Consider the following 21,046-nt stretch of genomic DNA (forward strand, 5'->3'; position numbering starts at 1 on the left):
TAAGAGGGAGGGTTGCAATGGCTGGTAACACCCCTATACACAGCAGATAACATGGGATCCATCAATCCCAAAAGATGGTGTCTCTGTTGACTCTGTTTTCCCCCCTCACATTGCAAAGATTTTTGCAGAGACTCATTAGATGCTTTAATACAAAAGATAGGGTCACAGTCTGTTCATTATGGCTATTGTACACAAGGTCGGACTGGCCCACCGTAGAACAGGAGGATCCCAGGCACTGATATCTGCTGGCATACAGGACCGTCAGCTGCCTAAGGCCCCCGCTGCCCAAAGGATGCCCAGTCAGTCACGTGTCACTAATAGCAGCACAATGCGCAGTTGCTACGGGGCCCATGATTTAGGGGGGCCGCCCAGCACCAGTGGAGCAGCAGCGGGAGACAGGAGGCAGGAGCCAGCTGCTGTGGCTACAGCCTGTGCCCGCTGCTAAAAACAAATATTCATTCCTCTTACATGGGCGTGGAGTGAATATTAATTTTCTTTACTAGAGAGAATGAATATTCACTCCTCTTCACGCCCATGGGTATGGGGAGCTGTGAATATTCATTTCTCTTTAGCAGGGGGCACAGGCTTTAGCATCAGCAGCAGGATTCTACCTCCTGTCACCCACTGCTCCACCGCTGCTGCCCCCCACAGTGCGTCGCATTAAACTGTATGGGCATCATAGATGCCGATACAATTGAAAGCAATAATGGAGGCAAGGGCATCAGTATGCATCTGACACCGCCGGTGCGTGATGACGTCACTTCATCGCATGTCATGCTGTGTGCTCGGCCAGACAGATGGCAGTGCAGCTGCTTAGACCGGAGCACAACCGGAATCAGCGGGGAACAAGGAGGAGAGGTGAGTATTGTGTTTTTTATATCTACAGTATATCAGTGAGTAATGATGGTCATAACACTGTAGAGGGGGCTACAATATATTAAATGGTGGGGGCTGCCTTATACTCCATGAGGGTCTACATTATATTCTATAGGTGCACTGCATTATACCCTATGAGGTGGCTGCATTATATTCTAATTGGGGGCTGCATTATACTTTGAGGGGGCTAAATTATATTCTATGGGGGTGCTGCATTATACCGTATGAGGGGGCTACATTATATGCTACGTGGGGGGCTGCATTATACCCCATGAGAGGGCTGCATTATACCCTATGAGGGGGCTGCATTATATTCTATGGGGAGCTGCATTATACCCTATGAGGGGGCTGCATTATACCCTATGAGGGGGCTGAATCATACTCTATGAGGGTCTACATTATATTCTATTGGGGGCGTATTATATTCTATGGGGGGCTGCATTATACCCTTTGAGGGGGCTGAATCATACTCTATGAGGGTCTACATTATATTCTATGGGAGCTGCATTATACCCTAAGGAGGCTACATTATATTCTATCGGGAGCTGCATTATACCCTATAAGGGGGCTGCATTATACCCTATGAGTGGGGCTGCATTATACTCTGAGAGGGCAACATTATATTATATGGGGGGCTGCATTATACCCTTTGAGGGGGCTATATTATATTCTATGGAGGGCTGCATTATACTGTATAAGGGGGCTGCATTATATCCTAAGAAGGGGTTGCATTATACTCTGAGGGAGCTATAGGGGTGCTGCATCATACCCTATGAGGGAGCTGCATTATATTCTGGGGATGCATTATACTATTTGAGGGGGCTACATTATATTCTATGGGGAGGCTGCATTATACCCTATGAGGGGGCCGAGAGTGTAGGAAAACCAAAAAAAGACCATATTGTCCACAAGTATTTGTAAAATACAATTTAACTTTATTACAAAAGGTGCAAAACACAGGTGAGGAAAAAATACTTCAAAAAGCACAAACCACTATATAAATGCATGACTGCACTGAGAACGCACAGAACCAGGAGACCAAACAACACTCCACACTGTAATTGTAATCATCCTAGACCTCTCCATCCCCATAATGGGGACTAGTAAAAAAAATGGATATTATAACCTGTGGGAGCGTCTGCACATAATCAAAATGCAGCTATAGATAGGAACAAATTGCCCAAAGGTATATACTGAGGTGTGTAAAGGCTCCTACCACAGAAGACATAGTTGTACCTGCAAGAAATGTAAAGAATTTACTACCTCAAATGAGAAGCAGATGTGAAGGTTCCCTGGGTCCGTGCGTTCACCCCTATGAGGAGGCTGCATTATATTCTATGGGGGGCTGTACGTACCATACCCTATGAGGGGGCTGCATTATATTCTATGAGGGGATGTCTTATACTATTTGAGAGGGCTACATTATATTCTATGGGGAGGCTGCATTATACCCTATGAGGGGGGGCTGCATTATATTCTATGGAGTGGGGGCTGCATTATACTCTATGGGGGCTGCATGATACTATATGAGGGGGGTTGCATTATAACCTATGTGGGGGCTACATTTTATTCTATGGGGGCTGCATTATACCCTATGAGAGGGCTGCATCAAACTCTATGGGGAGCTGCATTATATTCTATGGGGGGCTGCTTTATACTATATTAGGGGGGCTGCATTATATTCTATGGGGAGGGCTACATTATACACTATGAGGGGGCTGCATTATATTCTATGAAGAGGCTACATTATATTCTATGAGGAAGGCTATCCCAACCCCTGTTACATCATTAAGATGTGTACTACCTTAAATTATACCCTGATATTAGCGTGTTTTACCGCACAATTGGTGGTCTTGTATTTGTTTCTATGTAGCTACATAGTGGGCCCCAAGAAAAATTTTCTCTGGTGGGCCCGTGGTCCATTGTGGTATTTCCTGATGAAGAAGTCTCAGTTCTTCGAAACGCGTTGAATAAAACCAGATTTTATTTAATATACCCGGATTTTCAGTTATTCAGCAGCGCAGAATAAGTCCACATTTTTTTCCAATTTTTATTTATATTGTGGCCTTTACTGGACCTGTGGATCTGCTGTAGCGAATATTTCCTATAAGCTCAATTTATAGCTCCATCTGGTGAGTACAATTTGATTGTATTAAATCGAATGTATCTTGGATAAGACCCTATTTGTGCTATTTTCTCCAGCAGCACCTACTGTAATCTCTTCTTGGCACATTCAGTCTGCTCTGCAGACTGTGTTTTAGCACACATTATCAATTAAATGTTGCAGAATCTACTAGCTAAAAGGGAACCTGCCATCTGATTCATGCTTCCTGAAACATTGGGACCATGATTCGGAAATAGCTGCTCTATCACAGCCATGAAGACACAAAAGAGCACAGTGAGGCCAAAAATACTCTGTTGTAAAAAAAATCACAATAATAAGCAAGTGCTAGTCAAAAGATGTAAAAAAACAGGGTATTTAGTTGATAATTTTTTTGCAAAAAAATTTATGCTAAGCTGCTCCACCAGTCGTCAAGGTATGCCCATATAGAGCAGTCCTAACTAATGTATATAATCCCAATCTGATGTATTTAAAAACCTGATCATCTGTATAGAACCTGTATAAGCAGGGTTCAGAGAGGGAATATCCATGTGGACATGCTGGATGGAACAGCTTTAGTGCAATTGACCCACAAGGAGTGGTGGACTCCCCAGTCTTGTAGAAACAAGAAAACATTTTTTTTTTTACAACAGAGTATTTTTGGCCTCACTGTGCTCTTTTGTGTCTTCAAGTTTCTTGGTGGTGTGTGAACATGTTCCTACAGACTTGTTCAATGTGCAAGTAGCCCATGTGTTTCTGGTTCTATAATTGTTATCTTGTTTTCTCCACCAGAAAATAAAGGGCTTTTACTGCACCACTTCTACTCACTGTCTACTCCTAATGCAATTTGCTGAAAAAAAAGAGAATGGACAGCACCTCCAAAAATCATACGTTGATCTGAAGAAGCTAGGCAAAAATTTATATAACTGAACATGAGGTTCTTAGTTTAATATTTTGATCAGACTGTATGAAGCCCACTGCCACGTCACAGCAAACTTCATAGTGGGTCCTACCGACCTAACGGAACGGAGCCGAGCGGCAACCACCCCCACAGTGGCAATGCACCAGCAGGGTAGGCGGCCTGGTGCCCCACGCACCCATGCTGGAAGACTGAGTCCCCATGACTCCAGACCGTGCCCCCCACCAGCACATAGCCACAGCAGCAATGTCCGCCACACAACACCCACACCAAAATGAAGAAGCAGTGAAACTCACCTTCCTCCAGCTCTTCAGTGAGTGCCAAAATGGGCTAGACCCCTTACTTTGCAGTCTCCTGCTCATTAAAATCACCTGTGCCAAATGGGAGGAGTCCACATCCAAAGAAAAAAAAAGGACAGATCATGCAATTTGCTGAAAAACAGAGAATGGACAGCACCTCCAAAAATCTGTCTACTCCAGCCAACTAATTTTTCTCTAGGAGTGAACAAACAGTCCACACTCGGGTCTTCATGGTATGTAGGTCTCATTGCAGCTGTCTACTTCGTAGACTAAACTTATACAGCCAGAGTAGACTCCCATTAGGTCAACAATGCATCTCCTACCTAACCTTACATTCCCTCCAGTAAAGCTTCCGTGGGACCTACACAGTACAGTGTCTGTCAACATCCTGAATGGTCAGACTTCACTAGATCCAAACTACTTGCATTGACTCCAAGTGGCCCGATAGCAAAACAGCCAAATTACTCACTGTTAAGAGACTTCACATTACATCCCAAACCTTCACAAGAGGTGATCCTCCATCTCAACCCTCTCACAGGCCAATCCTATATCTACTACACCTTCACAGCAATCCCCGGTCCCCTTACATTTTCTTTAGAATGACAAAGTTGCTAGCCAAAAGTAGAGGCCAACGCTCATACTTACAAGAAGGCTAACTCCACTGTTTTGTCATCCACAGCAGAATGCTCACACTATCCCTAAATGGCACAATACCTCCTTCTTTTATTTCTTCTACTCTCTGCAGCATGATGGTATGAAGTATTACTGTCTGCACTAAATGGGAAGAACAATCAAATATTAATTTTCCATGAGTGTTGGCAAATTCTCTATAGCTGCTCTGTAGGGCCTATCAGGTGTTTTGCATGTTGACAAGCTTAGGCACTGAGAGCCAATTCATCACAGCATTTTCACCAAAATTCTGGCATAAAAAACCTTGAAATGTCACAAAAAATGTTGTTCAGCTTGAAGTTGCATAGTGACCTTTGGCATCCTTACATTAATAGGCTTGAATTTGGTGTATCCCACACAAGCACTGCCTTCATTAAGGCCAGTCTAAATGAATCAGGCCCCGAGTCTTTCTACATAGATTGCAAAAATCCAATTGGCTGAATAGTACCAATATTATAATCTTATACTATAAAAGATCAATAGATATAAAGTACAATAAATGTAAAGGTTGTGATAACACTAAAAGGAAGAGAAACAAAACTATAAATTAAAGAAAAACACAGTAAAGGTGACAATATCTTTCTTTATATATTGTTTACTATAGGAAAATACATTGAGAACCATGGCGTTATACACAACATGTTCTTTAATATCTCCAACTGGCACAAGGAAAATTATCTCGCTACACAAGGCATCTCTTCCTGGTGGGATAATGGATCACTTCCTATTTGGATTACAGCCCAGAGACAGGTAGATATGTCTTGATACTATTTGCAGAAATGTAAACTTCTTCAAAACTAAATTTCTATAGGAATAGCTGGATGGATAAATTCATACAATGTATACAATCCACAGCATACATTTCTATATTTATTTCAAACTTTGTCTATTTAAGTTTTCCTTGGACATGAGGAAGTAGGAACAACAGAACACTCTTTTGGTATTTCTTTGGTTAAGGTAGGATAGTCTATACCAGTGATGGTAAACTGTTTAGAGACCAAGAGCCCAAACTGAAACCCCAAACCCACCTATTTATCACAAAGTGCCAACATGACAATTGAACCTGTATACTGAGTTTTTAGTTTAAAAAAACAACAACTCAGAATATTAAAATATTTTGTCTTAAAAGAAAAAGACAATAACAGAGCTTTAAATAATACAAACAACTTTTTATTGAAAGGTAGTTTGTTGAGCGCCCGCTTGGACCTTGGGGTACTTGGGCCGGGTCTAGTGGTCAATAGAGAGGTAGTCACGTGCAGTGACCCGGTCCATGGCCCTGGGCGTCCAAGTTAAAGGGAAAGTGTTTAAAGGAGATGGTTTTTGAGAAATAAAGAATGATCGTAACGCCATCTGTGGTATTCAGTCAGGGACGACCGATGCTGCTTAGAAGAGGGGTCCGCTGCGGGTGATGGTATTGCGACAGAGTTGGAATGGCTTCCCACAGGTAAAGCTTAGTCCCCAGGGCTCCCGGTGTAGTTGGTAAAGGATGATGGGTGTTAGGGCGCAGAAAGGAATTGCAAGACACAGGTTTTACTGATGCATTCACAGCTCCCCTCCAGCTCCTCACTTCTCCGTTGCTTCTTCTCCCCTCACACTCTTTACAGACTCACTATTGACTGACTACTCACTGACTACTACCTCACTCCTCCCCCAGCCAGAATATATATAGGGAAGCTCCCGTAAAACCAGGTCTAGAGCTCCCCCTTCTGGCCTGCAGTCTGAAAGTGTTGAATATACATGTTACCTGTTAAAGGGATCCTTCTCGCTTCCAGGCATGGCATCACCCTCCCCTGGAGGAAGGCAATACCACTGTGGTGCCCGGATTCCTGGGATGCCAAATCCCCCCGCCACCCCGTTAATTCCAGTACTCCCGAACTGGGAAAATACAAACAACAACAGGTCAGGAAGTGCAAACATTTTTGAAATAATATAACAGGTTAAACAGGTAATAACTTATTTTCTTCCCTTTGTGGGAGGTTGCTTTGCTTGAACGTTGCAGAACCATTATAAACAATAGTGCAAACATTTCAAAAGTGCCAAATATATTTTACAGGTGCAAAACTTTAGAATAGTCAACACTTCATCAAAGTATAACTGGTGATGAGTTCCTTGTTCACCAACTGTAATGATGCGTGGACCCGTTCTAAACCCCCAACATAGGGTTGGGCGGGCTGCAAGGCGTAAACCTCCAGACCTTTTTTCGACCACGCCAAACGGTTTTTGTTCTGGTCCATTTTGAAATATACAGGGTTCTACTCACGCTGCCAGTGCATGGTAAAACCAATAGGATGCACCTTAAGAGGTGCCAACTATTTACAAAGCAAATTTTCAGGTAATTTTCCGTTCATCACTTTTTTATCCTTTTTAAACTTTCAATACACAGAAATCAACATTTTTAAACAGGTAACAATAATTTTTTTTTCTATACACATCTATGTGTATAGAAAATTCTTGAATGGACGTTTTTGCCTTATTTTCCACAAGACTGTGTTAATTAACAATAATTATTGGCATCTTACATTTCAGGGTTCTTTCTTTTACTTTCTCTTCCAGGGCAGGTCTTCAGGTCTGCAACCTCCTGGTTGGGAATAGTGTCCCGCGGATGTCACAACAGGTGACCCAAATGGGGCTAGTCCAGCAACTGGGGTTTGTGTTGCAGTTTTTACTGCAGTTTTGGCTGCTATTTCTGACTCAGCAGCTTTCTTGGGCATTTCTTCACATCTAGGGCATAGTATCCACTTTCTCCTTGGTGTCGGGTGAGTGTTACCTAATCTCCCGTGTATAGGTCACGGTATGGATGTCCTTTAAAGAGATGTGACTCCACATCACGACGATTTACAAAAGGCTGCTGTGCTTTCGGGTGTAGTTGTGGACATGAAACTTGAAATCTCCTGCCCTCTGGTTTCTGCTGTGGGGCATACAGTCCCACACAGCCTCAGACTCCCAGTGTCCTGTTCCTGCGCTTCAGCATGGAGGGAGCTCATTCGCAACTCCCCTTCAGCTCCTCACTTCTCCGTTGCTCCTTCTACCCTCACACTCTTTATAGACTCACTACTGACTGAGTACTCACTGACTACTACCTCACTCCTCCCCCAGCCAGAATATATATAGGGAAGCTCACCTAAATCCAGGTCTAGAGCTCTTCCTTCTGGCCTGGAGTCAGAAAGTGTTGAATGTACATGTTACCTGTTAAAGGGATCCTCCTCACTTCCAGGCTTAGCTTCGTCCTCCCCTGGAGGCAGGCACTACCACTGTGGTATCCGGATTCCTGGAGTGCCACATTTGCATTTGGCATGCTTCTCTGGATGGCACTGCATCATAGGTACTCTTTGGAAGGCACTGTGTTATGTGTGCTTTCAGAAAGCACTGTGTTTTGGGTGCTGTCAAGAAGGTACAGTACAATGACTGCATGGCTCCAGCACAAGTCACTCTGTTGATCTCCGACTACACAGAGCAATAACGTCTCATTCTTTGGTCACTTAACTACTGAGGCCTATTACAGGGCTTCAGCAGAAGCACATCTGATGATGTTTTGTTCAAGTCACTAAGGTTTTAGTGGTCAAGCGACCAAAGAATGGGGTGTCATTGCTTCCTGTCCTGCTAGAGGCCAATAAAGCAGACCAGAGGTGGGGAACCTTTTTTCTGCCAAGGGCGATTTGGATATTTATAACATAATTTGGCATCCATATTAACTTATCAGCTTGAAAATGATCCTGGTATATTTGGTTAAATAATTAACTCAACCCTAATGTGAAGGATCAAACTGCTTCTCATTTGGAAGTCTGTGATGTTAGATGGTAGTGATGATGTTGCTACATACAACTGTTGTGAATTCTGTGGCAGAGCTCCCTCCTGTGGTCACAAGTGGTACTTCGGCTGATTCTCTCTGTAAGCTTCCGTTGGTGGAGGGAAGTGGTACTGCGGCTTCTGAGTTTCCTCCCTCAGGTGATGTGGTGAGGTCGTTAGGTGCTGCTCTACTTAACTCCACCTAGTGCTTTGATCCTGGCTTCCTGTCAATGTTCCAGTATTGGACTTGTTTTCCTCCTGGATCATTCCTGTGGCCTGCTGCTCTGCATAGCTAAGTTTTCCTTTGCTATTTTGTTTGCTTTTCTTCTGTCCAGCTTATCTATTTGTTTGCTGGAAGCTCTGGGACGCAGAGGGTGTACCTCTGTGCCGTTAGTTCGGTACGGAGGGTCTTTTTGCCCCCTTTGCGTGGTTTTTAGGGTTTTGTGTTGATCGCAAAGTTACCTTTCCTATCCTCGCTCTGTTCAGAAAGTCGGGCCTCACTTTGCTAAATCTATTTCATCTCTACGTTTGTCTTTTCATCTTACGCACAGTCATTATATGTGGGGGGCTGCCTTTTCCTTTGGGGTATTTCTCTGAGGCAAGGTAGGCTTATTTTCTATCTTCAGGCTAGCTAGTTTTTCAGGCTGTGCCGAGTTGCATAGGTAGCGTTAGGCGCAATCCACGGCTGCCTCTAGTGTTGTTGGATAGGATTAGGGATTGCGGTCAACAGAGTTCCCACGTCTCAGAGCTCGTTCTATGTTTTTGGGTTATTGCCAGGTCACTGTATGTGCTCTGACCTCTATGTTCACTGTGGTACTGAGTTACCTAATCATAACAGTACAGGAAGCCAAAGTACTAATGATTCTCAATAGGGGGAAAAAAAGAAGTTCTGAGACCATTTTTTTTTCTCTGCACTGTGTTTTGCCTTTTTTTTCCCCTAGACATTTGGGTGGTTCAGGACACAGGTGTAGCAATGGACATTAGAAGTCTGTCTTCATGTGTGGATCAGCTCTCGGCAAGAGTACAAAAGATTCAAGACACTATTGATCAGAAATCTATGTTAGAACCAAGAATTCCTATTCCTGATTTGTTTTTTGGTGATAGAACTAAGTTTCTGAGTTTCAAAAATAATTGTAAACTATTTCTGGCCTTGAAACCTCGCTCCTCTGGTGATCCAGTTCAACAGGTTTTGATCATTATTTCTTTTTTGCGTGGCGACCCTCAGGACTGGGCATTTTCTCTTGCGCCAGGAGATCCTGCATTAAGTAATATCGATGCGTTTTTCCTGGCGCTCGGATTGCTGTACGATGAGCCTAATTCTGTGGATCAGGCAGAAAAAAATTTGCTGGCTCTGTATCAGGGTCAGGATGAGATAGAGGTATATTGTCAGAAATTTAGAAAGTGGTCCGTGCTCACTCAATGGAATGAATCTGCGCTGGCAGCTATGTTCAGAAAGGGTCTCTCTGAAGCCCTTAAGGATGTCATGGTGGGATTTCCTATGCCTGCTGGTCTGAATGAGTCTATGTCTTTGGCCATTCAGATTGGTCGACGCTTGCGTGAGCGTAAATCTGTGCACCATTTGGCGGTATTACCTGAGCTTAAACCTGAGCCTATGCAGTGCGATAGGACTTTGACCAGAGTTGAACGGCAAGAACACAGACGTCTGAATGGGCTGTGTTTCTACTGTGGTGATTCCACTCATGCTATCTCTGATTGTCCTAAGCGCACTAAGCGGTTCGCTAGGTCTGCCACCATTGGTACAGTACAGTCAAAATTTCTTCTGTCTGTTACCTTGATCTGCTCTTTGTCATCGTATTCTGTCATGGCATTTGTGGACTCAGGCGCTGCCTTGAATTTGATGGACTTGGAGTATGCTAGGTGTTGTGGGTTTTTCTTGGAGCCCTTGCAGTGTCCTATTCCATTGAGAGGAATTGATGCTACGCCTTTGGCCAAGAATAAGCCTCAGTACTGGACCCAGCTGACCATGTGCATGGCTCCTGCACATCAGGAGGTTATTCGCTTTCTGGTGTTGCATAATCTGCATGATGTGGTCGTGTTGGGGTTGCCATGGCTACAAGTCCATAATCCAGTATTAGATTGGAAATCCATGTCGGTGTCCAGCTGGGGTTGTCAGGGGGTACATGGTGATGTTCCATTTCTGTCAATTTCGTCATCCACCCCTTCTGAGGTTCCAGAGTTCTTGTCTGATTACCGGGATGTATTTGATGAGCCCAAGTCCGATGCCCTACCTCCGCATAGGGATTGTGATTGTGCTATCAATTTGATTCCTGGTAGTAAGTTCCCAAAAGGCCGATTGTTTAATTTATCTGTGCCTGAGCACGCCGCTATGCGCAGTTATGTGAAAGAGTCTTTGGAGAAGGGGCATATTCGCCCGTCATCGTCGCCATTAGGAGCAGGGTTCTTTTTTGTAGCCAAGAAGGATGGTTCGCTGAGACCTTGTATAGATTACCGCCTTCTAAATAAGATCACGGTTAAATTTCAGTACCCCTTGCCGTTGTTATCTGATTTGTTTGCTCGGATTAAGGGGGCTAGTTGGTTCACCAAGATAGATCTTCGTGGTGCGTATAATCTTGTGCGAATTAAGCGAGGCGATGAATGGAAAATTGCATTTGATACGCCCGAGGGTCATTTTGAGTATCTAGTAATGCCATTCGGACTTGCCAATGCTCCATCAGTGTTTCAGTCCTTTATGCATGACATCTTCCGAGAGTACCTGGATAAATTCCTGATTGTGTACTTGGATGACATTTTGATCTTCTCGGATGATTGGGAGTCTCATGTGAAGCAGGTCACAACGGTTTTTCAGGTCCTGCGTGCTAATTCTTTGTTTGTGAAGGGATCAAAGTGTCTCTTTGGTGTGCAGAAGGTTTCATTTTTGGGGTTCATCTTTTCCCCTTCTACTATCGAGATGGATCCTGTTAAGGTCCAAGCCATCCATGATTGGACTCAGCCGACATCTCTGAAAAGTCTGCAAAAGTTCCTGGGCTTTGCTAATTTTTATCGTCGCTTCATCTGCAATTTTTCTAGTATTGCTAAACCATTGACCGATTTGACCAAGAAGGGTGCTGATGTGGTCAATTGGTCTTCTGCTGCTGTGGAAGCTTTTCAAGAGTTGAAGCGTCGTTTTTCTTCTGCCCCTGTGTTGTGTCAACCAGATGTTTCGCTTCCATTCCAGGTCGAGGTTGATGCTTCTGAGATTGGAGCAGGGGCTGTTTTGTCGCAGAGAGGTTCTGATTGCTCAGTGATGAAACCGTGCGCCTTCTTTTCCAGGAAGTTTTCGCCTGCTGAGCGAAATTATGATGTGGGCAACCGAGAGTTGCTGGCCATGAAGTGGGCATTCGAAGAGTGGCGTCATTGGCTTGAAGGAGCGTGGTGGTCTTGACTGATCATAAGAACTTGACTTATCTCGAGTCCGCCAAGCGGTTGAATCCTAGACAAGCTCGTTGGTCGTTGTTTTTTGCCCGTTTTGACTTTGTGATTTCATACCTTCCAGGCTCTAAAAATGTGAAGGTGGATGCTCTGTCTAGGAGTTTTGTGCCCGACTCTCCGGGTGTATCTGAGCCGGCGGGTATCCTCAAAGAGGGAGTAATTGTGTCTGCCATCTCCCCTGATTTGCGGCGAGTGCTGCAAAAATTTCAGGCTAATAAACCTGATCGTTGTCCAGCGGAGAAACTGTTTGTCCCTGATAGGTGGACGAATAAAGTTATCTCTGAGGTTCATTGTTCGGTCTTGGCTGGTCATCCTGGAATCTTTGGTACCAGAGAGTTAGTGGCTAGATCCTTTTGGTGGCCATCTCTGTCGCGGGATGTGCGTACTTTTGTGCAGTCCTGTGGGATTTGTGCTCGGGCTAAGCCCTGCTGTTCTCGTGCCAGTAGGTTGCTTTTGCCTTGCCAGTCCCGAAGAGGCCTTGGACACATATCTCTATGGATTTTATTTCAGATCTTCCCGTTTCTCAAAAGATGTCAGTCATTTGGGTGGTCTGTGATCGCTTTTCTAAGATGGTCCATTTGGTACCCTTGTCTAAATTGCCTTCCTCCTCTGATTTGGTGCCATTGTTCTTCCAGCATGTGGTTCGTTTACATGGCATTCCAGAGAATATCGTTTCTGACAGAGGTTCCCAGTTTGTTTCGAGGTTTTGGCGAGCCTTTTGTGGTAGGATGGGCATTGACTTGTCTTTTTCCTCGGCTTTCCATCCTCAGACTAATGGCCAGACCGAACGAACCAATCAGACCTTGGAAACATATCTGAGATGTTTTGTTTCTGCTGATCAGGATGACTGGGTGTCCTTTTTGCCTTTGGCTGAGTTCGCCCTTAATAATCGGGCTAGCTCGGCTACCTTGGTTTCGCCATTTTTCTGCAACTCTGGGTTCCATCCTCGTTTCTCGTCAGGACAGGTTGAGTCTTCGGACTGTCCTGGTGTGGATACTGTGGTGGACAGGTTGCAGCAGATTTGGACTCAGGTAGTGGACAATTTGACCTTGTCCCAGGAGAAGGCTCAATGTTTTGCTAATCGCAGACGCTGTGTGGGTCCCCGACTTCGTGTTGGGGATCTGGTTTGGTTATCTTCTCGTCATATTCCTATGAAGGTTTCCTCTCCTAAGTTTAAACCTCGTTTCATTGGTCCGTATAGGATTTCTGAGGTTCTTAATCCTGTGTCTTTTCGTCTGACGCTTCCAGATTCTTTTTCCATACATAACGTATTCCATAGGTCATTGTTGCGGAGATACGTGGCACCTATGGTTCCTTCTGTTGACCCTCCTGCCCCGGTTTTGGTGGAGGGGGAGTTGGAGTATATTGTGGAGAAGATTTTGGATTCTCGTGTTTCAAGACGGAAACTCCAGTATCTGGTTAAGTGGAAGGGTTATGCTCAGGAAGATAATTCCTGGGTCTTTGCCTCTGATGTCCATGCTCCCGATCTTGTTCGTGCCTTTCATGTGGCTCATCCTGGTCGGCCTGGGGGCTCTGGTGAGGGTTCGGTGACCCCTCCTCAAGGGGGGGGTACTGTTGTGAATTCTGTGGCAGAGCTCCCTCCTGTGGTCACAAGTGGTACTTCGGCTGATTCTCTCTGTAAGCTTCCGTTGGTGGAGGGAAGTGGTCCTGCGGCTTCTGAGTTTCCTCCCTCAGGTGATGTGGTGAGGTCGTTAGGTGCTCCTCTACTTAACTCCACCTAGTGCTTTGATCCTGGCTTCCTGTCAATGTTCCAGTATTGGACTTGTTTTCCTCCTGGATCGTTCCTGTGGCCTGCTGCTCTGCATAGCTAAGTTTTCCTTTGCTATTTTGTTTGCTTTTCTTCTGTCCAGCTTATCTATTTGTTTGCTGGAAGCTCTGGGACGCAGAGGGTGTACCTCCGTGCCGTTAGTTCGGTACGGAGGGTCTTTTTGCCCCCTTTGCGTGGTTTTTAGGGTTTTGTGTCGACCGCAAAGTTACGTTTCCTATCCTCGCTCTGTTCAGAAAGTCGGGCCTCACTTTGCTAAATCTATTTCATCTCTACGTTTGTCTTTTCATCTTACTCACAGTCATTATATGTGGGGGGCTGCCTTTTCCTTTGGGGTATTTCTCTGAGGCAAGGTAGGCTTATTTTCTATCTTCAGGCTAGCTAGTTTTTCAGGCTGTGCCGAGTTGCATAGGTAGCGTTAGGCGCAATCCACGGCTGCCTCTAGTGTTGTTGGATAGGATTAGGGATTGCGGTCAACAGAGTTCCCACGTCTCAGAGCTCGTTCTATGTTTTTGGGTTATTGCCAGGTCACTGTATGTGCTCTGACCTCTATGTTCACTGTGGTACTGAGTTGCCTAATCATAACATACAACTGCTTTTCCAGATTTGCATCTGTCTGGAGCGCAGTTGACTCACTGTGATAAGTTTTGTAAAGTACTGGCAGCGATAAGCTGTTCCAAAACAGAGATGTATATTACACTGCATGTCTCCTCACAGTGGGAAATTCATCATTGCTCAAGTTTGACTGGTGCATATACATCACATAGTCATTGGGGCTGGAGCATATATATCATCAGAGACACTGGGGCTAAAGTACATGGAATAGGAGGTACTGAGGCTCAAGTATATAACATAGGAGACACTGGGGGTGGCCTATATACATCACAGGACACATTGTGGCTGGAGCATATATATCACAGGAGACATTGTGCTGTATACAGCACAGGAGACAGAGGCTAAAGCACATACAGTACAGACCAAAAGTTTGGACACATCTTCTCATTTAAAGATTTTTCTGTATTTTCATGACTATGAAAATTGTACATTCACACTGAAGGCATCAAAACTATGAATTAACACATGTGGAATTATATACTTAACAAAAAAGTGTGAAACAACTGAAATTACAGTACATCACATGAGACATTTGGTGCTGGTGTACACATCAAGTATATACCATAGGAGACACTTGGCTGGCCTATATACATCACAGGACACATTGGGGTTGGAGTATATACTTCACAGGAAATATTGGGGCTGGAGTATATAAGTCATAGGAGACAGTGGGGCTGGAGTATATACTTCACCGGAGACATTGGGGCTGCAGTATATATTTTGCAGGAGAAGTTGGGACTGGAGTATATACTTCACAGGAGACATTGGGGCTAAAGTATATACTTCACAGGTGACATTGGGGCTGCATTATATACTTTACAGGAGACATTGGGGCTGAAGTATACAGGTCCTTCTCAAAAAATTAGCATATAGTGTTAAATTTCATTATTTACCATAATGTAATGATTACAATTAAACTTTCATATATTATAGATTCATTATCCACCAACTGAAATTTGTCAGGTCTTTTATTGTTTTAATACTGATTATTTTGGCATACAACTCCTGATAACCCAAAAAACCTGTCTCAATAAATTAGCATATCAAGAAAAGGTTCTCTAAATGACCTATTACCCTAATCTTCTGAATCAACTAATTAACTCTAAACACATGCAAAAGATACCTGAGGCTTTTATAAACTCCCTGCCTGGTTCATTACTCAAAACCCCCATCATGGGTAAGACTAGCGACCTGACAGATGTCAAGAAGGCCATCATTGACACCCTCAAGCAAGAGGGTAAGACCCAGAAAGAAATTTGTCAACAAATAGGCTGTTCCCAGAGTGCTGTATCAAGGCACCTCAATGGTAAGTCTGTTGGAAGGAAACAATGTGGCAGAAAACGCTGTACAACGAGAAGAGGAGACCGGACCCTGAGGAAGATTGTGGAGAAGGACCGATTCCAGACCTTGGGGAACCTGAGGAAGCAGTGGACTGAGTCTGGTGTGGAAACATCCAGAGCCACCGTGCACAGGCGTGTGCAGGAAATGGGCTACAGGTGCCGCATTCCCCAGGTAGAGCCACTTTTGAACCATAAACAGCGGCAGAGGCGCCTGACCTGGGCTACAGAGAAGCAGCACTGGACTGTTGCTAAGTGGTCCCAAGTACTTTTTTCTGATGAAAGCAAATTTTGCATGTCATTTGGAAATCAAGGTGCCAGAGTCTGGAGGAAGACTGGGGAGAAGGAAATGCCAAAATGCCTAAAGTCCAGTGTCAAGTACCCACAGTCAGTGATGGTGTGGGGTGCCATGTCAGCTGCTGGTGTTGGTCCACTGTGTTTCATCAAGGGCAGGGTCAATGCAGCTAGCTATCAGGAGATTTTGGAGCACTTCATGCTTCCATCGGCTGAAATGCTTTATGGAGATGAAGATGCTCACAGTGCCAAAACCACTGGTAAATGGTTTACTGACCATGGTATTACTGTGCTCAATTGGCCTGCCAACTCTCCTGACCTGAACCCCATAGAGAATCTGTGGGATATTGTGAAGAGAAAGTTGAGAGACGCAAGACCCAACACTCTGGATGAGCTTAAGGCCGCTATTGAAGCATCCTGGGCCTCCATAATATCTCAGCAGTGTCACAGGCTGATTGCCTCCATGCCACGCCGCATTGAAGCAGTCATTTCTGCCAAAGGATTCCCGACCAAGTATTGAGTGCATAACTGAACATTATTATTTGTTGGTTTTTTTTGTTTGTTATTAAAAAACACTTTTATTTGATTGGATGGGTGAAATATGCTAATTTATTGAGACAGGTTTTTTGGGTTATCAGGAGTTGTATGCCAAAATCATCAGTATTAAAACAATAAAAGACCTGACAAATTTCAGTTGGTGGATAATGAATCTATAATATATGAAAGTTTAATTGTAATCATTACATTATGGTAAAAAATGAAATTTAACACTATATGCTAATTTTTTGAGAAGGACCTGTATACTTCACAGGAGACATTGGGGCTGGTGCACATGTAACAAGGGCGACCGATGTCGGAAAGGGGTTAAAGTGTAGTAAAAGTGGGACAACATTGTTCTCAGCAGTGATCTGAGAGTCAGAGATGCTCTCGGGGGTCTTCCCCATAGTGTTCTCCTTCCATTCAGAACTTTTACCATCCATTTGAACATTTTCATTGCTCCTCAGACCTCTTTGTAGGGTCTGCTGGAAAAAAATCTCAGCTTACCCATTGATTCCTTTTATACTTAATCCCCGAAACGAGCATACAAGTATTAGGAATTGCTTGCTTCGAGCAACAAGCACCCAGCGTTTTTGTGCTCAAGCATCCCTACAGACCACGTAACACTGCATGTCTTAGAGATGGAAGCCTACAAAATATTTAAAAGCTTTTGTTCACTTTTAGAGATCACAGAAATATTCACAGATCAAGTAACACTGTATGTCTGAGAAATGGAAGTCTACAACATGTTTTAAAACTGCTAAAATGCTTTAAGATCACAGAAATTTACTTCACACGGAATAGTTTGTGGCTTAGAAATGTAGCCCAGGAAATGTTTCAATGATTTTTGGGTGTGCTTTTTATAACATAAAAAAGAACTTCAAAGCACGTAATACTTGACGGATTAAAATATAGTCTTTTTTTTTTCAGCCCCCACAAAAAAAACTGCAGCTATATATGTGGCAAGCAACCCACTGCACAGGCCTAATCCCTGTCTGCAGACTAGATTCTGTCACTCTCCCTGCTCCTGCGACTCTCTCTCCCTTCCTAGGCTAAATGCAAATTGCATGTGATACAAACGATTAGCCCTTAGAAGGGCTGTTAGTATGATGGCTGAGCTTCAGCATCAGTATCAACACTACAGGCCTCTGATTCATTATACTGTGCACGCACAGGCCTAGAAAAGTACTCTCTCCTTCCAATACGAAGTGTCCTAGAGCTGTACAATGGCGTCAGTGTGCCTAGTCCTGTATCTCCTGCTTCTAAAATACTGATTTTATTGAAACAGGAACACACAGTACAGTAAGTGACACACTGACACATTGCTGAAGTCGGGGTCTCTATCCCTACATTATACTGCTTTGACTGAATCTTTATGCAACGCATCCTAATAAATTCATGTAATATCTTTGATTGATAATTCCAATATTGTTACACAATGTATACCATGTTGGAATTCTTACGTACATTTTCTAGTAATGCTCTAGGTGTATGTGCGGCTTTACAGCATAATAATAACAGTCCTATTGTTCAAGAATAATTATATATTTCTTATAGAACCAACATCAAGACATTTTGGTTTAAACTTGGGAAAATCACAAAAATGAGTTTTACATCCTTCTGTACCTGTTTTATTAATTAAAAATGCTTAAAAAAATGTTGGCAATGTTTTTGCTGCTTTTTTTTTTGCACTTACTCATTGCTTTCTATGGGCGAAAAAACTTTGCAAAAACGCTGAAAGAAGTGAAATGCCGCAGTTTTCAAAAAAGCAACAGTTGTCCATTTGTCTGGAAAAAAAACCCAAAACTTTTTGATGGTACTATGAAAAGCACCTTTTAATTTGCATTAAAAAAAAAAGCTGCAAATACGCAACATGTGAACATAGCCATACTAAGTAAATATAAAATGTTTGCATTAACTGAAATATTATTGCTTTTCCCAGGGTTTAAAAACTGGATCACTTTTCTTCCCTGGTGGCAATGCCACATATAGAGGTGAAACTGTAAATATTAAAAAAGTTGAGAGTAAAGTACACAACTATAGCAATGAAGCTGAATGGGAAGAAAATGTAGAAACCGTGATGAAGTGGTTCACAGAAGAAAATCTTGATTTTGTAACGCTATATTTTGGAGAACCCGATGTGACAGGACACAAACATGGACCAGACACTCAGCAGCGCAAAGACATGGTTAGACAAATAGATCGAATGGTTGGACACATACGGAATCAAGTGCGACAATATGGCTTGGAATCCAAACTCAATGTTATAATCACTGCAGATCATGGTATGACTACAGTACAGAAAGGCGAGGGTGAGATTGTCCTGAGAGATATACCAGGCTTCTCTCTTTCTGATCTTCAGTTTCATTTAGTGGATTATGGGCCATCAGGACTTCTAGTACCTAAAGAAGGAAACTTGGAAAAAGTATATCAAGCATTGAAAGGTGCTCACCCTAAATTGAATGTCTACAAGAAAGAAGAGGTTCCCGACAGATTGCACTATTCAAACAATGAAAGAATTACACCGTTAGTGTTGTATGGTGAGCCAGGATATGTCATACACAGTGTAAGTACCCTTATTTTACCCTTACATTTGACACTCTAAAATTTGGTAATTTTACCCATAGAATTGAAATGCTGAATATGCATTGTTCTAAAATAAGAAATCGTAGACTTTTTGAGCCTAAATAAAAGCATATAAAACAGTGTTTCTCAACTCCAGTCCTCAAGACCCAACAACAGGTCACGTTTTTAGGATATCCTTAGTATTGCACTGGTGATAAGTTCATCACCTGCTAAACCATTAATTTCATCTCCAATGAAATACTAAGGAAATCCTGAAACCATGACCTGTTGGTGGGTCTACTCTTGATGACTGGAGTAGAGAAACACTGAATTAAAAGTAGGTAATTTAATCATTTAAAGGGGTTATCTCAAGCTGTCTTGTCAGGGGCACACCACTCCCCAGTCTTCCAGATTCCTGTTTGCAGAGGGTAGCGTACTCCAGATTGATTGACAATTTTGACCAGTGGCATGGTTGCACCGTTGGCCTAAACTGCGCACTCTCTGGAGAAGAATTAGATTTTGTGCCACAATATTGTGAGAGCTATGCATTTTACATTTTCACTTTCAATGGGCCTGTGTGACGGCTTATGGCATGATAAGATGTAATTTAATTTGGTACAATTTTAGGCTACATACAACTTTTTGCCCCTTTTTTTCTTAACTCTTTTGTGGAACATGCTAAACAAAACATCAATTCTAGTATTGCTCTTTGCAGTGTTCACTGTGAGGGATAAATAATTAAATAGTCTTAATGTGTGGATTATTATGGATGCAATCATGACAAATATACATGTGTGTCATTTTTTAAGTGTTTTTTTTCCCCCAAATTAAAACACTCTTGTTTTAATCTGTTGGGAAAATGGGATGTTGGAGCTCTGTTTTACATTTTTGTTAATAGACAAAAATATTTGTTATGATGCTTGCAATATATATAATTATTATTACTATTATTATTATTATTATTACTATTAATAAACACTGTTCACCGCACAGTATAATTGACATGTCAACTGTGGCCCAAATTAAGAAAAAATCAAAGTAAAAAAATATTAAACACATCACGTTTATATATGCAAATCAGGCAAGTGTCAGGGACCCCGTGACCGACCTGTCCAGGCCCGGACACGAGTCCTGTACAGCAGAACGGGAACGGGTAGAAAGCACCCACATGTAAACACGGGGAGAACATACAAACTCTTTGCAGATGTTGACCTTGGTGGGATTTGAACCCAGGACTCCAGTGCTGCAGTGCTAACCACTAAGCCACCGTGCTGCCCAATGATGAGTTGTAGCTTTTATTAGTACCATTTTTTATACCAATTGTTAACTTTTTGATCACTTTTTTTTGTGGATACAAGGATGAACAAAAATAGCAATTTTGACATTGGTTTTGTATGTTGAATATTTATGGTGTTGCCCATGTGGGAAAAATAACAAAATATTTTTGAAGTATTGATTGTTACAAAAAGAAAGAGAGGGGATATCAGCTCACCATTGTTGATGTCAAATAGCGGAATTCAACCGTCAATGCACAAAAAAAAAAAATGCAAGGCCAGCTGCGGAACCAGAAGAAAAAAAGGAAATACAGCACCAAAAAATTAGAAAGGTAAAAATACTTTTTATTAGTTGATATAAATATACAAAGACACAAATGGGGAATGAAAATAGACATTAAGGTTTCTCCCCACTTTCCCCTTTATTATTTGTTCTATTTTTGCCCGCATGTGTCATTTTTATCTTTATAACGACATATGTTTTTACCTGTTTAATTTTTCAGTGGCAAATTTGTTTCATATGCAAAGCTACCAAATA

The 21,046-nt window shown here is 42.8% G+C and overlaps 1 protein-coding gene across 1 annotated transcript in view; it reads left to right on the forward strand.

The window, feature by feature from the left end:
- Window positions 1-21,046, forward strand: part of ENPP7 (ectonucleotide pyrophosphatase/phosphodiesterase 7) — a 75,779-nt gene that overhangs the window by 35,504 nt on the left and 19,229 nt on the right. The window contains exons 2-3 of the mRNA XM_069752438.1: window positions 5,469-5,614; window positions 18,612-19,235. Coding sequence (XP_069608539.1) covers window positions 5,469-5,614; window positions 18,612-19,235 — 770 coding nt within the window. The remainder of the gene's footprint in view (window positions 1-5,468; window positions 5,615-18,611; window positions 19,236-21,046) is intronic.

Source organism: Ranitomeya imitator, chromosome 2, assembly GCF_032444005.1.
Source record: "Ranitomeya imitator isolate aRanImi1 chromosome 2, aRanImi1.pri, whole genome shotgun sequence".
NCBI lineage: Eukaryota > Metazoa > Chordata > Amphibia > Anura > Dendrobatidae > Ranitomeya > Ranitomeya imitator.